General features: G+C 40.2%; 1 protein-coding gene across 2 annotated transcripts; it reads right to left on the bottom strand.

The window, feature by feature from the left end:
• znf512 (zinc finger protein 512) lies at positions 1-14832 on the bottom strand. 2 transcript variants are annotated; one of them, XM_040124473.1, is made up of 16 exons: positions 14619-14832; positions 12536-12673; positions 12268-12335; positions 11993-12051; positions 10157-10731; positions 9512-9601; positions 8404-8508; positions 7905-8029; positions 7578-7664; positions 7128-7226; positions 6848-7015; positions 6398-6595; positions 6042-6143; positions 5630-5692; positions 5232-5330; positions 1-5085 (listed from the first exon to the last, which is right to left on the bottom strand). In XM_040124473.1, exons 2-16 carry the CDS (start codon positions 12633-12635, stop codon positions 4330-4332), a joined length of 2694 nt encoding a protein of 897 aa, XP_039980407.1. In that variant the 5' UTR covers positions 12636-12673; positions 14619-14832; the 3' UTR covers positions 1-4329. The 2 variants fall into 2 exon arrangements, with proteins under 2 accessions (XP_039980407.1, XP_039980408.1); XM_040124474.1 differs by having other exon boundaries at positions 12268-12323.
• Positions 14833-18179: the final 3347 nt, after the last annotated feature.

The raw sequence follows: 18179 nt of genomic DNA, 5'->3' as shown, positions 1-18179 counted from the left end.
CTTTTTTCCTTAGAAATGACTGGGCAATATATTAATAAAAAGTACTCAGTTACTTTTACTTTTCTTACTTTTTTGTTGACTTGGTTATAAACGATGGGTTACGGTGACCATGGGTTACAAGTAAATACCGCTTGATATTAAGGTATCACAAGCCGTAAAGGTTGGAAACCTCTGGCTTAGGCTATGAAAAATAATTTGATTAATTATCTTATTATGATTATTATTGGGAAGTACTGGGTATTTACCACAAGCACTAACATCCACAGTGGCTAAACAGAGTAAAAAGCACCACCACAACACATTCAGACTTCATCAAAGTCTTGGTAAACAATTCAACAACTGATTAGCTCTACAAGCAATGTAATGCTAACATGGCTAGAACCCTTGAAGAAGAGTCTTCAATCTCCAAAGTCCATCCTGGTTAAATGAAAGATTTAAGTAAAGATAAAAATAAAAACTAGACTTGCATGCAATTATACCGGGGTCCAATCACTCAACACACTTTGGAATCAAAGGCTAACTGACCCGGCGCAAGAGAATGGCTGCATACAGGTTAAAAAAGGTGGTTTAACATACGTTTGTCCGTCAACGAAGTTACAGAGCTACCATGCAAATGACGCTTTTCAATAGAAAAGATATAATCATAGTAAAAAATAAAAAAAATGAGTGATGCTGGTGCTAGGATCCCTAATAGAAAAGGGGTTCTCAGGCTTCTCACAAGGCTTGAAGCAAAATAATCAAAGTCAGTAAGCGGTACTGAACTTGTTTTCCACCACTTCTTGAGATCCATGGTGAATAATAAAAAATAAAAAGAAATCATGCTTTTTGAATTACTTCCCATGTACTAGGACGTTTCTAACTTAAATGACACAGGCTGTTCTTCCAAAAGGCATCTGATGGAGGGCAGTGAAGGGTAAAGCACTTTAAACAGAATCAGATACAGTAAATATTTTTTACATAGTTTGTTATAGACAGATTCACAGATTAAAGGGTAATCCTCGTTGAGTGTTTCAAATCAAATCCAATGAGAAATGATAAATTAATTATCCTTTCAAGAGGAAAACTGGCTTAACAGAAGTGCACAGCAGAAGGGAAACGAATACATTCATAAATGCAAAAAAAAAAGTTGTAAAATATATAAAAAATAGTGTTAAAATGCCACAAACAAATGACAACAATGACAACCATCCACAACCAGACACCACCATAGTAGATACAAAATTCAGAGTACACAAACATTAGGCTACATGCTGTTGGTTAAATATTCTGTGAAACAAAAGCAGGTCTGTATTTGAAGAATGAACAGAAAAGAAAAACACCCAGCCTCCACGTTTAATGCTTGTTAGCTTTCCGTCATTGTAGTTCATCTGTGTCAATGTCTGCGTCGGTGAGGTGGAGAGGATGCGTGCTGCCGTATACTTCTGTTCATTTGGCCATCAAAAATCATCCACTCCGACCGCACTGCACTGTAAAATAATCAATAAGTCGCCAGACGTCCTCAACATATTTACTGGCTCTCGTTTTTTGATTAACCATCATATTTCTGTGCTTTCTTTTGATTCCCTGCTGATATTACTTTGTGATGTGAACAACAGACATACCTGGAATGTTTAAAAGGACTTCAGCTGTATTTGTGGTTAAAAAAAAACAAAAACAAAAACAAAAAAACAACAAATCGGTAAAAAAAAAATCAAGCATTTAAGTTCATTCTTAACATGGAAAAAGCAGTTTAACAAAAACATAACAGCTGAAATGATTAGTTGATTAATCAATTAGTCATTCGCCAGAAAATTAATTGGTAACTATTTTAATAAATGATTAATCATTTCACTCATTTTATAAAGCAAAAATTTGCTAGTTCCAGTTTCCCAAATGTGCAGATTTAATCATGTTCTTTGCTGAAACTTAATAACTTTTGTTTCGGACTGTTGGTTGGACAAAACAAGACATTTAAAGATGTCACCTTTGTTGAAAACGGTGATGGGCATTTTATAGACAAAACAACTCATTGATTAATCAAGAAAATAATCAGCAGATTAGTCCATGATGAAACTAATTATTAGTAGCAACCGTAAAAACATCCTCACTTAGGGTCCACTTACTCTGTTTTTACAGAACTTTCAACCACATCTGCTGTCTTTTTCAGCTGATGGCATTGGCTCAGTTGTCATGGAGATATCTCAGTTATCATCACATGCCCATCGAATGAGCAAAAATCATCCACTGAGGAAGACCACAAGATGGCAGAGAGCTAGCAATTGGACCTTCTAAGATGTTTTATTTTACATCAATGGAAACCAGTCCATTGTTGAAGTGTGAATGTATTGAGGTGGCGGTCTATACTTTGATGTTTTTTTTTTTTTGTAAAACTAAGATTAAAAAAAAGAAAACACAAACATCAACAAGAACAGAAAAAAAAAAAACACATTACCGCAAATGAAAGATTCCAACATCTCAACAACTTTTAAGAGACTACAAGAATACATATCTCAAAACTACATTTAGACATGGGCTTCACTCACCGTTGGGATCAATTTCAAGTTCTAATTAATCACATTAATCACATTTTTACTTTTTGATGTTTCTGTTAATTAGAAAATGAGTGTTGAGAATAGTATCATGCTGTAGGCTGACGTGTGTTGTCAAACCCTTTTTTTTAAAAAGGAGTATCTCGAGTAATATCTTGAGAAACTGGAAAACACGGTCAGCAGAGCGCAGACCTCCGCCAAGGCCAACGTCAAACAATACACATCTGACTTCTAAATGATCCGGAACTGCCCCCAAATCTAATGGGTTCTTCCCTGGCCAATGCTTCACCCCTCCACCGAGTTCGGTGCAAATCAGTTCTGTAGTTTTTGCGTAATCCTGCTGAGAAACAAACCAACAACCAAAAAAAAAAAAACCAACAAACAAACAGACCTTGGCGGAGGTAATAAAGTGATTTACTTTCTTTCCAAGATTTAGATGAGAAGATTGAGACCACTCTCATGTCTGTGTTATGTACATAGCTAGATCCAGGGTGCGAATAGCTTAGCGTAGCATAAAAACTAAAGGCCAGGGGAGAACAGCTAGCCTGGCTCTGTCCCAAGTACAAAACTACCCTTACCAAAACTATTAACGCTCGCTACTCAACAAGCTGTATCTCATTAGTTTAATCCCTCCACAAACATAAATGTAACAACATCAATATGTGGTTTTAAAATGCTGTCGCTATGTCTTAGCAAAATGTTGTAGCATAGCCAGAGACACTCGGCACAGAAGTACCGGAGGGAGATGAATCGGTTTTTCGGACTTATCAAGAGTGGTGTTGGTCTTCTCATCTTTCAGAAATAAAGTGTTTACTAAAGTGTTGAAGTATATCTATTAAGTATATCTATTAACTTCTTTTTTTCTTTCTGCTTCATTGCTCTTCACATGTGATTTGCCTGCGATAACTCCTGTAACTGCACTGAGCACAGGTGCAAACGGATTCTTTCATCTTACCAGAAGTTGCCAGAAGACTTGGTTCAAGGATGGCAGCTTGAAGCCAGTCATGAACCAAGGTGCTTTCATGGTCAATATACAGTAAAAAAACAAAACTTTAAATCCCACAGATAAAAATAATGTAAAGGAAGAGAAAAGGTGAGGGAGAACCTCTTTTCTATCACATTTGACCAGAAAAGTTATATTTCCAACATTATTCAGCCCACAAAAGGCAAATAATTTGTAATTAAAAGTGTTGATGAGCAGTATGAAGTTATATAGATCATACTTAAGAGGCACAAAACGTTTTCCGAGAGTGAGCAACTAGACAAGTCTAACAAAATACTATAGTGAAGCATCCTCTCTTCAGTTTAGAGTAATTTTTTTCCCTATAAAGGTGAACATAAAAGACGAGAAGTGTTTATCAAACTTCTTAAAAGAATAAGACGTTTAAAGTAGGTGAAAAGAATCTGTTACATACAGTATAAACACACAGATAAACGGTATAACTACATTTCTCAGGGCTATACAGTGACGACCATTTCAATACAGAGAAACAGCCTCTAAACCAGAAGTCTCGTATCCACGCTGACACCTTGAGGTTTCCTTGAAGATATCCATCATCACCTAAGAGCTTTCTGAACTTCCAAAGCATCGGAAGTTAAAAATTGTTACTCTGTCATAAGCTGCCTTCTTACCTGTTTGTCTTGTGGAAAATTAGGTTTGTTTTCGTCTATGTCACACTGTCACAACTGGCAAAGTGTGGACGGACACCCGATGGTATCTTTTTCTACCTCTGTTAAAATCAGCTCTGGTGCGTGAGAGCGTTAGACGAGTGTTAAGCTTAGTGTCATTTTTAGGGCCTTTTTAAGTGTTCCTTTGTCGCTTTCCAGCCTCAGGGTAGGGCTCCATGATGCCTGGTCTTTTCAGATTCCACTGGTCAATCTGTCTTTGTCGGTCCTGCTGCTCCACCTCTGATTCGCTGGATGAGCTGCCTGTATTACTGCTGCTACTGCTACTGCTGCTGCTGCTGCTGCCACCACTACCTCCACCACCACCCCCACCACCGAAAGAGAAGCAATCCTTCCGCTTCCCATCAGCCTTCCCCCTCTCCCCTGCTCTCTCCCCCTTCTCTCTCCTTTTAACCTCCACCATCCCGCTGCTTTCCTCTGCAGGTTTGTCAACGTCAGCCATTTCCATCTCAATCGGGGCCTGCTCTGGCCCTGGCATGGCTCCTCTCCGGTCCATATCCACCCACAGTGGTCCCGCAGGAGGCTCTAGAGGGGTGTAGTGGAGCATGGGCTGATGGAGCTGGGTTTCCACCTGTGGAGGGAGGTTCTGGTGCTCTGGATGGAGGAGCTGGGTTTGGTGCTGGAGGTGATGCAGTGGCTGGAGAGGGTGCTGCAGGGGCTGGTGCTGGAGCTGCTGCTGCTGCTGCTGATGGTGATGGTGGTGGTGGTGGTGCTGATGCTGGTGCTGGTGATGCTGCTGATGGTGCTGGAGGTGGTGATGGTGGTACTGATCCACAATCTGCTTGTCCACATTATGGACAACCTCCTTGGGCTGGTTTTTGAGGAACTTCTCAAACTTCTTGGAGGCCTTTTTGTTCGTCACAAACCAGTCCTGGTGGCATGTAGCAAGGACAGGAGGAGAGAAAATACAGGACAGGGTCAGAGCAAGCTAGCAGGGGAACTCTTCAAAGTGGTCTGCATACAGTAACACAAACAGAGAGGAAAGTTAGAGATACCTGTTGTCAACTATGTCATTACCTGTGAATGGACAGAGTTGATGTGATATTTCACTCCACTCTCAGAGTTAAACTCTTTATTGCAGATGAGACATCTGTATTTTCCAGCCTCAAAGTCACCCTGAAATGGGATCAAATCAGAGAGTCGTGACTTGATCATCAGCCCCTGGAATATCCTATACTTTAATAACTACTGACTGCATCTGCAGTAGGGTCATGAAAATACAGGAAATAATTTTATTGATAATTTGATCATGATGATTCTATGATCTATGGTTAGATTTTTATGGTGTTTTATGGTGTGTTTTTTATGGTTTGTCATCAGGCTGCCACAATTTCTGTACGATCATTGGACTTTACATACACGATGACGGCGTTTCTATTCTTGAAGAGAGTAAAACCGGGAGAAAGGTGACTTACCCTTGTGCAGAGTCCCAGATGAGCCTTCAGGCCAGACACACTGGTGTAGGTGCAGCCACAACCCTGAGGGAGAAAGAAACAACATTCTGGATTTCTGCCCACACAGCTTGATTATTTGGCTGGAATCTAACAAATAGAAATATCATCTCCATACATGCAGGACCAAACCTGTCTTATTTTGAAATAATACATAATAAAAATCAATTGATGAACAATTAAATGTGCTAAAAGCATTAATAAAATGAACACAAACACAAAAAAATAACTTTATGCAGTATATATCATTCATTACAATAGGTATAATCCCATAACCAGCCTTCGCACAAACCAGTGATCAAAGCTAGACAGAGAGAAAATAAATTATTCATGAATTTAATAATTTGATCTGAAGAAGTAAAGTGTTGTTTTCTACCTGGTTGGGACACTGGACTTTCCTCTGCAGCTTCACCTCATTCTTCCACTTCCTCAGCACTTCTTGGCTGAAGGCAGGGAGGCCTGGTCGGGCATATTTTAACTACGCGGGACAGCACGAGCAAGAGGACGTTCGTGAAAGTGCAAAGGCCAATGTAGGCACACGTGTACAAACTGTATACTGGCATATATGGTTATCTTTAATATCTCTGTGCATTTGGCCTTCAGGTGATTATAAACAGCACCTACCAATTGGTGAAAAAGTTTTACGCTGTTTGAATACACACTCCATAATAAACAAAGATACCCTCATATATTCTCCCAACTATCCTGCATATAAACTGATTCTCCTCTTACCTTTTTGTCATCGGGCACCAGGTCTGACTGAAACTTCCTCTTGGGCCAGTCTTTGGGCAACTCGTTGTTGGCGATTTCAGCCAGGTGGAAGTTGGCCACCTGTGCCGAGGCTCGTTGGACCCTGCCGCTGGCCGTCCTCTCTGGGTTGGACTCCTTCTGGGCCTTCAGTGCCTCATCTTCCTCAGTCCTCTGGGGCACCTGGGTAACAGGAAGGGGAGAATTTTGAAAGTATGTTATACGGTTTAAAACTAAAGTTTAAAACCAGTTTTTAAATTGGCAGATATTTAAAATATATTCTGATTTAATCCAGTGTAACCCAGTAAACATACATTCATTTTGATGTCCTTTAATGTGAAGCATGTTGGCTTTATTTGCGTATAAACTGTGCTAATTAAACTGTTCCTTTGGTCTGAATCACCTGAATTAGCAGATTGAAAACACATGACTCACAGGAGCGTGCTCTGATTTAAGGTGGTACTCCAGACCAGCCTTGGATTTGTATGTTTTCCCACAGTGAGAGCAATTCAGCAACATCTTCTCCAGCTCTGACTCCTCCTTCCCACACTTCTTCATGTGGTATACATAGCCCATAATACTGGTGAATGCAGCATTACAGCCCTGAAACGGGAAAAAAAGGAAAACATTTACCATGCCATCATCAAAGTTGCATCTTCTCTTATCGTATCTTACTTATTCTCCTTTCTTAGATGGATTTGATATGTCAGTCTACCTCTTTAGAGCATTTTAATTTGCCCAGTCTCTTCAGGATTTTGCGCAGTTTGTCTTTGATGGCACGATCATCCAGGCCCTTGGCATCGTCTGCTGAAGGCTACAAACAGACAAAAACAGCTGGCTAAAATCAGTGTCGAAACCGTCAAACTCCACAAAGAGTGTGGTCACTCTATGGTGCAGTTTCTATGAATGATAGAAACGTTACGTATGATACGCATTAGAGCCAAATAACACCGCTACTTCAATTAAAGTTTTGTTTATCGAGAAATAGACGATACATAGGTCCATTATTGGAAGAAATGTTCCTCACAATTAAACAGCTCTAGATTATCAGGCATAGTTGTAAGAAAATCTGAAAATTGTTGCAAACTGTGTGTCTGAGATAGAGGAAATAATTCAATGGTAAAAGTAGGCCTGTACAGTAGGGATTAGAGATGAATAGTCTTACCAGATGGCTGTGGTCAGCCATGATGTGATACTTCATCCCTGTTGAAGACTTCAGCTGTTTCCCACAGTGTTGACAGGTAAAAGGTTGCTGCACGCGACAGATTAAAAGTTATATCATACGTGCCACTTCCTTAGTTTGGGGGTTTTGCAGTTGGGATAAATTCCAGTACAGAGGTGTATGTTTTCTCTAAATAACAGCAGATTGTGTATTCCGTGATTACTAAACTGTACGGGTGAGGGCTTCACCAGGCAACATATGTAAAATGCTGTATGCTTTAAAACTGCTTTTAAGGTAGACTTAGTTGATGTCTGAACACTGAGTGCTCACCAGTCGGCAGTTCTCCATGTGTTTCTTCAGCCCCTCCACAGTCTTTCTGCTCACACTCTTACATTTTGGACAGGTGACTCTGCCTTTGGCCACAATCTGGAGCTGCCAGCGCTCCTCTTGACTTCCTGGTGGATGTTGACAAGTAAAGATATTTACTTGTTTTACTCGGTAGAGATGTTCCAGAATGGCGGTATGATGATATTAAGTCCAAGTCTTAGCTGTAGTCTATTGTTGCTACTAGCTGCTAATTCTTTTATACTGGTGCTGCAGATGCTTAGTTAATACCAAGTCTAATTTGATTTTACGTTGGATTGACTGATTTTGTTTTTGTTTTTTAAATTTCAGAATTAAATGAATTACAGCCCCTTTCAAAACAAACATCCTTAACCTTTCCTGGGACTAAGAGACAGTGGGGATAGAAGGACTACTGCGAACAGATTTTCTACCCAAATATAAACTGCAGTGGTTACCATGCGCTGCTCTGGTCAGCCTCTCTCACCTGGAGGGTAGGTAGGAGGCTCCTTCTTGGTGGAGAAGACCGGAGGTTTCTGCTCCTCGCTGGGCTGGGCTGTGGAGGCCTCACCAACACTGGCTGCGTCTGAACCTGGAATATTTACATTAGATTAGTAATTTTGTTTTTTATCCAGAACCTATTTTGTCGTTTACTGCATCCTCTGTTGTTGTTTGTCATTTCATTAAACGCCCCAGCTAAGAAAGGCCCTTTTTTCAATCTGTCTGAGAAATATGTTTGGACTGAAAACAGAAAAAGAAATACAGTTGCTCCATCTCTGGTATGTATCAACCAAACTATCAAATCCTTGCAAATTGATTGTGCTCATCATGCTCTAAACTTCAAGACATTATTATACACCAATCACATTCCTCTGTCTCAATAGCACTAAACATGATAAATAACTGTAGGCCCAAATTAACATCAATTACACTGGGAAAATAATGGTGCTATCACTGAAACAAAATGAAGAAATGCCCTCTACTGACCAAACAATGACACTGCCAGTGGGACTGGCCCATCAGACGGCTGTATCTACACATGTAAGTGTCTTATAATGCTGCTGTCAAGCACAATGGGGTGTCAGTCCACTTTATAATTACGGCAGATTTATCGTTTTGTTCCATGATGGTTGTGGAAAAGATGTGAGACAACTCCTCAAACTTTGTTTTACAAAAATAATTCAACCATTGCCATTATTCATATGTCAGTGTGTAAGTTTTGTTGTTGACCTAGAGAATAACAGTGTAAAAAGTGAATAATACAAAAATAAGTTGTACCTTATATTCAATATTTAATAAATCCCTGTTTCAATTTTAAAAACCTTAGTTTTAATTTGTTGTGACCATGCAAGTAATGCTTTTGTCAAATGCTAAATGCAACACACTATAATGTTGTAGTATGCAGATATAGGACATTTTAGCTACATTACGGTTTGAGATAAACCATTTACTACATGTTTGTGTGCTGCTTATAAATGCTGAATTGGAGGGGTTACGATAAATCGGATGGGTGAACGAGACAACTTGTGATGCGAGAGGGAATCTGAAGGATATGTGTTTTTATCCACTAAATATCGGACTGGGTGGTGACTTACAGGAGTCTCTGCCCTCTTGGGGCTGTGGGAAGTTATTAACAGGAGGGCTCCGCTCCATCTCCACTCTCTGGACCTTCTTCATGTTCATGTCTTTGAAAAGGCACAGGAAGAACAAAATCAATCTACAAAACTACAAAGCCAAAAAATTTCTAAGAACACTCCGTTGACTCTACTTTTTGTACAAACACATTCTTTCTATTATACTGCTCTCTAAATACTATTAAACTGTTTCATATACAAACATACAGTACCTGAACATAAATCTTAAATGATACATTTTTTAAAAATTTGATTTCTTTTGAGCATTTACGAATAAAAGCTCACTATATAAACTCACACTAAATGCACCATAATTACAGCTTCAGGATAAATAACTTTGTTGTTTAAAATTTGCTCATTCGGGCCAGTTTGTAGTCTTTTAAAAATAGAGGTGTTGCTGCAGTCAGCCAATCAGAGTCCAGTTTTAGAAGGATTTTGGTCTACAAATTCATTCAGTTTTATAATTTAATATTAACCTTCAAAACGTCATGAAAATGATTATTCCTAACCTGAGACGTAATAGTTTTGAAAAACCAAACTTTTAGAAATTAAAGTGGGATCTGTCACAAGTTGATGCAAACTTGTAGCCCATGTTTGAATATGTACCAGGTCTCCAGACGTGTCCTCTGTCTCTGCTCGTGTTGCTCCAGGCTTGATCTTCGTTTCGGCCAGATCCCCAAGACTGCTCTGGCCCTGTGGAGGCCCGGTCTCTTCCTGGATCCCTGCCAGCGTTCCAGGCCTGATCCTGACCTCGGTCTCTGCCAGCTGCCCAGCCCTGCTCAGGACCTCGGTCCCGACCCGTCATCCAGGCCTGGTCCTGTCCAGTATGAGCTCTGTCCCTGCCCGCTATCCATGTCTGGTCTTGACTGGAGTGTCCCATTCGGTCTCTGCCTGAATTCCAGACCTGCTCCTGGGGTCGGTCTCTACCTGGGGCCCAGGCATCGGGGCCTCTGTCCCTGCTGGAGTTCCAGCTTTGGTCCTGAGGCTGGGACTGCTCCCTGCCGGCCTCCGGACCTTGAGGCCACGCGTCCTTTGCCACCAGTCTTGGAGGCAGCCTTGCTGTGGGCGGAGCCATGGAGCCAGGATCCACCCCATTGGGCAGCTCACCCGATGACATCACTGAGCAGCTGGTGGTTGGGTAATCTACTGTTCCTATGGAGACACTCTGGAGGTCCTCGTACCTGATATTAAAAAAGATATGAAATTCTTATTATTTCAGAAATGATTATAAGAAAGTTCTTAAACTGTCGTCGCAGACAGACATTCCCAGAACACACAACCTGATTATTCAACAGTGTGCTTAGACTGTCATTGGCCTTTCTAAATAACAGTCAGGGTCGTCTGCCTCAGACATTATCAATGGGATGCAGTCTGATAGACATTTATTGCGTAATTGATCAATATTACTAAAGCTGCCTATGAGAAGCACTTAACTTGAATTGATTCTAATCTGGACGAGATTCCACATTAATGAAGTTATGATTATCATCCTCATCATCATCAGCATCATCATCAAGGTTTTTAAGTTTCCAAACTGTTAACAATGAATGGGTGGTGTTTTCTGAGAGACGTGTTTACTACAACACTTGGCGACCAAAGACTGAAGCGAATTTCCTAATTAGAGCATCTGAGGCACAAACATCGTTCTGCACATGAAAGCAAAAGACAACAGCCGGACTGTGCTGTGTTCCTGAGTCAAAGCCCAGGAGATGAATGGCCGACAATACGGGTATGGTACGATCTTGGTCCAAGCAAGGGTTCCTGTTTATTTTTCATTTATTTAAGCAGTGATATCTCTTTTTTCCCAAGTGAACTGTCGTCACCCCTGGTTACCTGTAACTAGGATAAAACATAAGGGTCTGAGTATGAGGTAGCAGTCTCCGTTAACGCAAATATCCAATTATTTCTTTGAGAGTTCTTTTCCGTTAAGAGATAAATAAAGCCTTTAAGCACTAAGAGCAGAATAATTTACCGTCAGTCACTGGAATAATCACTGGTTTGGTTTTCTCCTGCATCCTAAAGTGAGAACGTATAATTATTATTATTATTATTATTATCAGTTATAAATCTTGGCTTGTCTGCAGTAATGCAGGGTCAACTCCGAAGATGAGATGAGATGTAATGTTGGTATGATCGCACACTAAATGGACGAACCAAAGTTCTAGTAAACTCAAACATTCTTAGCATGAATTCATTCTTAATGTCTACATAAACAAATCAGTTATTATCAGTTGGAACCAATTTGCAGCAAGTGAATCACATATTATCCAAAATATAAAGCTCGCATTTGGATGCATTTGAGGGCACTGAGCGGATCGTAGCCGTACTTCTATTTCAGTATAACATCAAGAGACACATTCATAACCATGCTGAGAATGCTTCGATCGCGCAATTTGTCGTGCAAACTCAAATTAACTGTTGACACACTGATCAGCCTCTTACCTTTTTCTACCATAAGTTCTTTTCATCTTTAGAGCATCTTGGGCTTGAGACTCGTCATTCTAAAACATTCAAGTACAGAACTGTGAGGATCCAACGTTGTGTATGAAGTTAACAGATTGTAGGCATTCAAACGCTACTTATTAGCAACACTTCCTGGTAACCACCAGATAGCTTTGTTGATTCAAACACATGGTTAAAACAAGAACAATACAATCACATGCAAAACCATAAGCAGCGGGATGTATATTCCATTCAAACTGCATATTCATTCTCACCTTAGGGTATCCGACTGCATTTGATTCACAGGCTCTTTCTGGCATTCGCTGAACAACTGTTGGAAAGACTGAAATTTTATGTGATTCAAAATAATGAAAAGACACTGTTGCACAGTGATGGCGTAGTTTTCAAAACAAAAGCTGCCACGTTCGTCCGCATATGCGATACAGTGGCAGGTGAAATAACACGATGTTTCACAGTCAAAGTTACTGCAATGTCGAGTGTACACTGTTTATAATCATTTGAATAATGTCTTTTTTTCTGTACCTGGACATGGCACTCCGCTTTTAGGTTGTGACTGGACAGACTTTCTTTTTCTTGGCACGTACAGAGGTGACATATCCCCTCCAATGTGGGCGGGGTCCATTCTAGGAGGGCCAACCCCCCCCCTCAAAGAATTCACCACTGAAAACATATAAGAAAGAATCACAGAACGTCAAAAAATGCGTGACAGTGTTACATATCTCAATAATTAATTCGGGTTTCTATATTATTATCTACTATGCTTCCACCTGGTCCCACATCAGCAGATCCACAGATTTTTACAACGTATAATAGTAGAGCTAGTCTAGAAAAGTGAGACAGAGGCATTGTTGCAGTTTCGAGCTGTTGGTTTTACCTTAAAGCCACTGAGCAATCAGCTGGCACACCTGGTATTTATTACCCGGTGTTACCTGACACCGCTACAGTACCTGCTCCGGGTGACGGGCTTTAAGTAAAACAAAGAGCTCGGAAACTACTCCTACACTTGATCACATAATTCATAACTATTCCCACAGCTGTGTTAGTGATATTATATTTACATTTACATTTTCCTAGTCTTATTATTATTATTGTTATTATTATTATCTATTATATTTTTTTATAAGCCAACTTGTTTGTTATCAGCAAATAGCAGAGAATCAAAACTACGAGGATGGACCCATTATTTGACCAGCTCGTTTGGGTTTACATTAGGAGTGATCTTAATGTTTAATTAACCTGTAAACCTATAAATCTCTTCATCAACAAATCATTGCATCTGAGGAAATACGGTACACACTAACGCTGTATCTCCTCCCAGGCTGTTCATTATTTTATATCAGCAAATCTTGTTAATTTTAGAAAAGTTAATTAAATCCATTAAAACTTGGCCAGTAAATTCCACATGGAAACACCTTTGATTATCATAGTTATGTAATTTTTCACTGATATATGGGATATATCTGGAATCATTCTGATAACAGTCCCAACCCAATGCTGTACTAACAACATATTTTTAAGGAATAGCTGACAGGTGTGTCACACGGCAGTACTTTATGAAAATGTACAGGGGCGACGCTACGGAGAGTATTATTGTGATACTGTAGCATGACTTTCCAAGTTTAATTTCATTCTAAAGGCCATGGTGAGATACTCTAATGGTTATTACAAAAATACACCTCCACATTTATGACAAGAGTGTCACAGATGCAGAGTGAAGTTTCTACAGAGGTTCTGTGTTTACATGTGGAACCATGATGACTTTTGATTGTGCAACTGGAAAATAAAAACATCATTTAAAAAAAAAAAAAAAACCCACAGTGGGGTTCATTAAGAGTTTCTGTGATGCATAGTTGGAGCACTGCTTTACAACATACAGGGGATTGCAAAATAAGATTTCTCTGCAACATCTTGAAAGGTGTTTGGTAGAATATTTGGGTCTGCTGCTGCAGACTCTTTCAAAAAAAAAAAAAAGGTTCTTTAAAGTACCAAAAAATGGTTCTGCTGACATACTGTTGGCGCCGGAGGCACCCTTTCCTGCAGCCGTTATGTTTACAGTGTGTGTTGTATTTCCATCATGCTTGACATTTGGACGGTGCATGCATTTGGCTGTGCCCCTTGTCTCGTTTGCAGGCCACTGCCTTACAGTTTAATGAACAGAGCTGTTAAATAACGACAGAAAAATCCCCGAATATGTTGATATGTTAAAAGAAACAGATAAAGTGTATGGTTTGTGTGTGTGTGTGTGTGTGTGTGTGTGTGTTTGTTTTTTCCTTGGTCCAGTGAACCTCTACAACCAGCCATTCCAGGACTGAGGCGAGAGGACTTCAACCCACCATCATTATTGTCTGTGTGGGATTAAAAAAAAAAAAAAAAAAAAACCATAACATTTGGCTTTTGACGACGACGGGCAGGAAAACACGTCCGAAAGCTGCAGCTAAAGCAGAACAAGTGGACTTAGCCAGTTAACAAGCCGTTTGGGGGTTTTTTGTTGTAGTTTTTTTTTTTTTTTTTTTTTTTTTACCCCCCCCCAGGCAGAGACACCATAACCTGACCTGTCCGCCTTTCATTGTTTCTTATCGTAGGAAGAAATGCTAGAGAGCCCTACCGTCCTACAGCTCACTCCCTCTGCAAGGACGGTTAGCCTCCATGTCTTCGAGCCTGGCCTCCTCTGTCGCCTTTTCCCCCGGCAGCGATAGCACCGGGAAAGGCTAACATCGAGGGAGTCCCGATCCGGCCGCTTAAAAAACTCTGGGACGCAACCTAAGCTCGGTCGGCATCTAAATATGAGTCAGTACACCGGCATAATTCACCACACTGTGTTAGTGTCTTCTCCGGAGGAACGCCCTCCTGCTGGAGAGAACAAATAAGACCCGCATCTGCTGCTCCCTTCAGGTGCTGTCGGAAATATCGACCTTTTTTTTTTTTTTTTTTTTTTTGAGTGACTCTAGTTTTCATCGATCTCAGTTAATGAAAAATGAAAATACTGCTCGGTTCCCACACTTCGTGTTTTGTTAATGGCATTACTTAAAGCCCCCGTAAGTGAATTCATTTCACAGTCTGCCTTAATGTAGTCCACCCTCGAAGGTGAACGATGTCTACCCTTTGGCATGGCCGGATTAATGGGCTGGGAAGGGCCATGGGCAGAAATGAGCTACCGGGCCCCTACAGTGTTGTGAAATGGGAGGGGCCGCCGGCTCTCCCCGAGTCTGTGTTCCTATTTCAAATTTTTCTTTAAGCGATATCCTTAATGTTACACGGGAATCTCCTGGGTAATGTAACAATCATGAAAGTTTATGTTATGGCCGCCAGCTCTACTCACTTCAGCTTCATTTCCGAGAAGCTATGTTTTGTCTGTCACTTTGACACGGCGTCTTAATAGCACAATATCCATGAGCCTCGGGCAGCGTTGCTCTGGAGATGAAGCCGGTCAGAGTTGCGAATCAGAAAGTTAGGGACTACGTCATGGTCCGAGTTTTTCTCATCGCAGTAATCTTTAGCTCTCGCCCCCACATTTGGCAGCTCATGTGACAAAACTTTAAGCTCAGTGATTGGATGTTTCCTGCCGAAATGCGCTTTGGGAGTCATAGTTGACTTCTCCCCTGGAAATTTTAAAAGCTTGTACCTTTGACTTTTTATCAAAGAACCTGATATTTTATAACACAGTGTTTAATCGTTTAGACTGAGGATTCAACCGGGAGACTTTTGTACGGATCTAAGCCGAGGAAGAGTTCCCACCCCGTCACGTAAGATGGGGTAACACGGCTCTTTGGGAAAAATGAATTAGACTTTTATTCCCAGAACCAGGGGCAGCTAAAATAACTCCTCACACTTTGCAACTCTTTTATTCCCCGTTGCTCACCTCGTCTGAGGCCTGCGTACTGTATTTCTATCAGAGCTGCCACTATTTGTTAAAAACTTAATATATGTTTGAACGTAGGAAAAAATTAAATATTCAGTCTGTGATGATATGACCAAAACTGAAGTTGACAGTTCATAATTTCATCCCGCCGTGTCCCTCTTATCTAATGCACACAAAATGGAGATAACTAGCAAGTTGAGCCGAATGGATAATCAGGACAACAAACCATCGAGAAGTAATGTGTTTAAGCTTTTTGGATTCGACATTATAGATGGAAAAATTATGAATAAAGGCAAGGCAACTCTATCACAGTAACATGACCATGATAACAAAGCTAAAGTCACCTGTTAGCTCTTTGCTCGCTGAGGTAGTGGGGGCATCGTCGATGAATGGAACAATGTCAATTCTACAGTGTAGTTTAGGATTAGGCGACAAGGGTTACATTTAAGTAATTTTAATATAAGTGTTATTCCTAATATCTTCAAATTTGACATTTTAGAAAAGTGTGAGTCCTAGTTTACTGTGCTGTAAAATTAAACAGCACCAGATTTGCTGTGTGGTTGTCTGATTAACACATTTAAATATGCACCATTTAAGCCTCCGTTCTACCTGTGTTCATAACCTACCGCTCCAAAGACAAGAACTGTGTCTTTTAATTGATTAATGTGATTCTTATGGTCAGATGTTGATTGGTTCTCTAGATGTATCCTGTAGGCTTTAACCAGCCCTAGTTACTGAGTAGTATACCAAGCAGAGACGGCTTTAGCTCAAACGAATGAGACCTGACTGAATGTGGGTAATTACAGCATGGAAATTTTCGGTTTTCTTTGACAGGGTTTTCAGTCGTGAGTCATCGTCAAGTTGGCCCACACAGCATCCAATTGCAACCAGTAGGTAATACAGAGTAATATAAACACTTAAATACACAGGAGGGAGAAGAGAAATCAGCTGCTGTGGTGTTTGTTTGGACTAAAAAGACAACTATTGATCATTCCCGAAATCCTCTGAAATTGTTGAAATACCTTTTCAACAAAAAATAACAATTTCTGACTAAAATTACCAAGTTAAAAATTCTTAAAACACCTCTACTCCCTCTCCCTCATTAAAAAAAAAAAAAAAAAATCCAGACTCTTTAACTGTGCAAACTATGCAGAAGTTTAACTGCTGGACATAACACGTCTCGACTGAAAAATCCCAGTGAATGTGCACTGGAGTTTTCAAGTATCCACATCTCACTTGTCTAAGCTGCTTATTGGACCTCGATTGGCTATACGTCTTACACTTATGTTTGAGGTTTGATTATTATATATGTCCCTTGAACTCTGAAATAAGCTGCAAAGGTTACAGTTGCACAAAGGAAAGGTGCTCAGACGTTCCTCTATGTGGCTTTCACCTAGATAATGAAATATGCAGCAAGTTAGTGAGTTAACACTTAAAAGCAGGTTTATTCCACAGCTAACCTGGTAAAGGCTGATCCTGTTCTGCCCTAGTGCTTAGACTCCCTCCACCCCCATGTGAGGGGACTCAACATGGTAGGCTATTTCTGTATTCTAAAAACAACACATAGTAAGTGCCGGTGGCCGTGCATTGCACTGGCAGGGCTGCGCAAATTTGCTCTACAGTTCCTGCTTCCTCCTGCTGTTGTGTTGTGTTTATATCTTATGTCTGTCTAAACACTGACACAATGGCATGTTTCATCTCTGCACTTCCTGTTTTGTGGTCAACCTTTGATCACTTTGCTTGTGAAAACAAAATTGAAAGTACACCGTAGTTAATTTTCTGGCAAGTGTAGACATCCGTAAGAAAGTCTCAGTCTATTTTGTAAATAAGCCTCCCAAATTTTTTTAAAATAGTGATGCTATGAACTGCTGAATATCTACCACGCATCGGAGTATTACAGATTATAGACCTCTAATGTGTCTTCTGGGCGAGTAAAAGCTAACAAATTATAATTGTGTCTACAGCTTGTTGTCATTGCTGAAACAACCAGCTAATGCAGCTAAAACATTTGTGACTGCCATTAGATTGGTTAAATAAACCTTTGTTGTAAAAATGTAACTATACAATCACAAAGTTATGAGAACAAAATAACTAGAGACTAGATGTGCTGCATTATGAGCTGGCAAAGCAGTTGTGATTAAAAATGTGAATATTTTTTGATTAATTTACCCCAAACGATATTTAGATTAAAGCTGTATATAATCTAAAACATTTCTGACTTTGGCACCCCCTAGTGGTAGTATCAAAAGACAATATGGCTGACAAAAATGCACGCCGCAACACCAGCCCAAAAATGTAATCAATTGC

This window comes from Xiphias gladius, chromosome 4, assembly GCF_016859285.1.
Source record: "Xiphias gladius isolate SHS-SW01 ecotype Sanya breed wild chromosome 4, ASM1685928v1, whole genome shotgun sequence".
In the NCBI taxonomy this organism is placed as follows: Eukaryota; Metazoa; Chordata; class Actinopteri; order Istiophoriformes; family Xiphiidae; genus Xiphias; species Xiphias gladius.
Note: the sequence above shows the minus strand (reverse complement) of the source record. Positions and strands in the feature narration are given on the sequence as shown.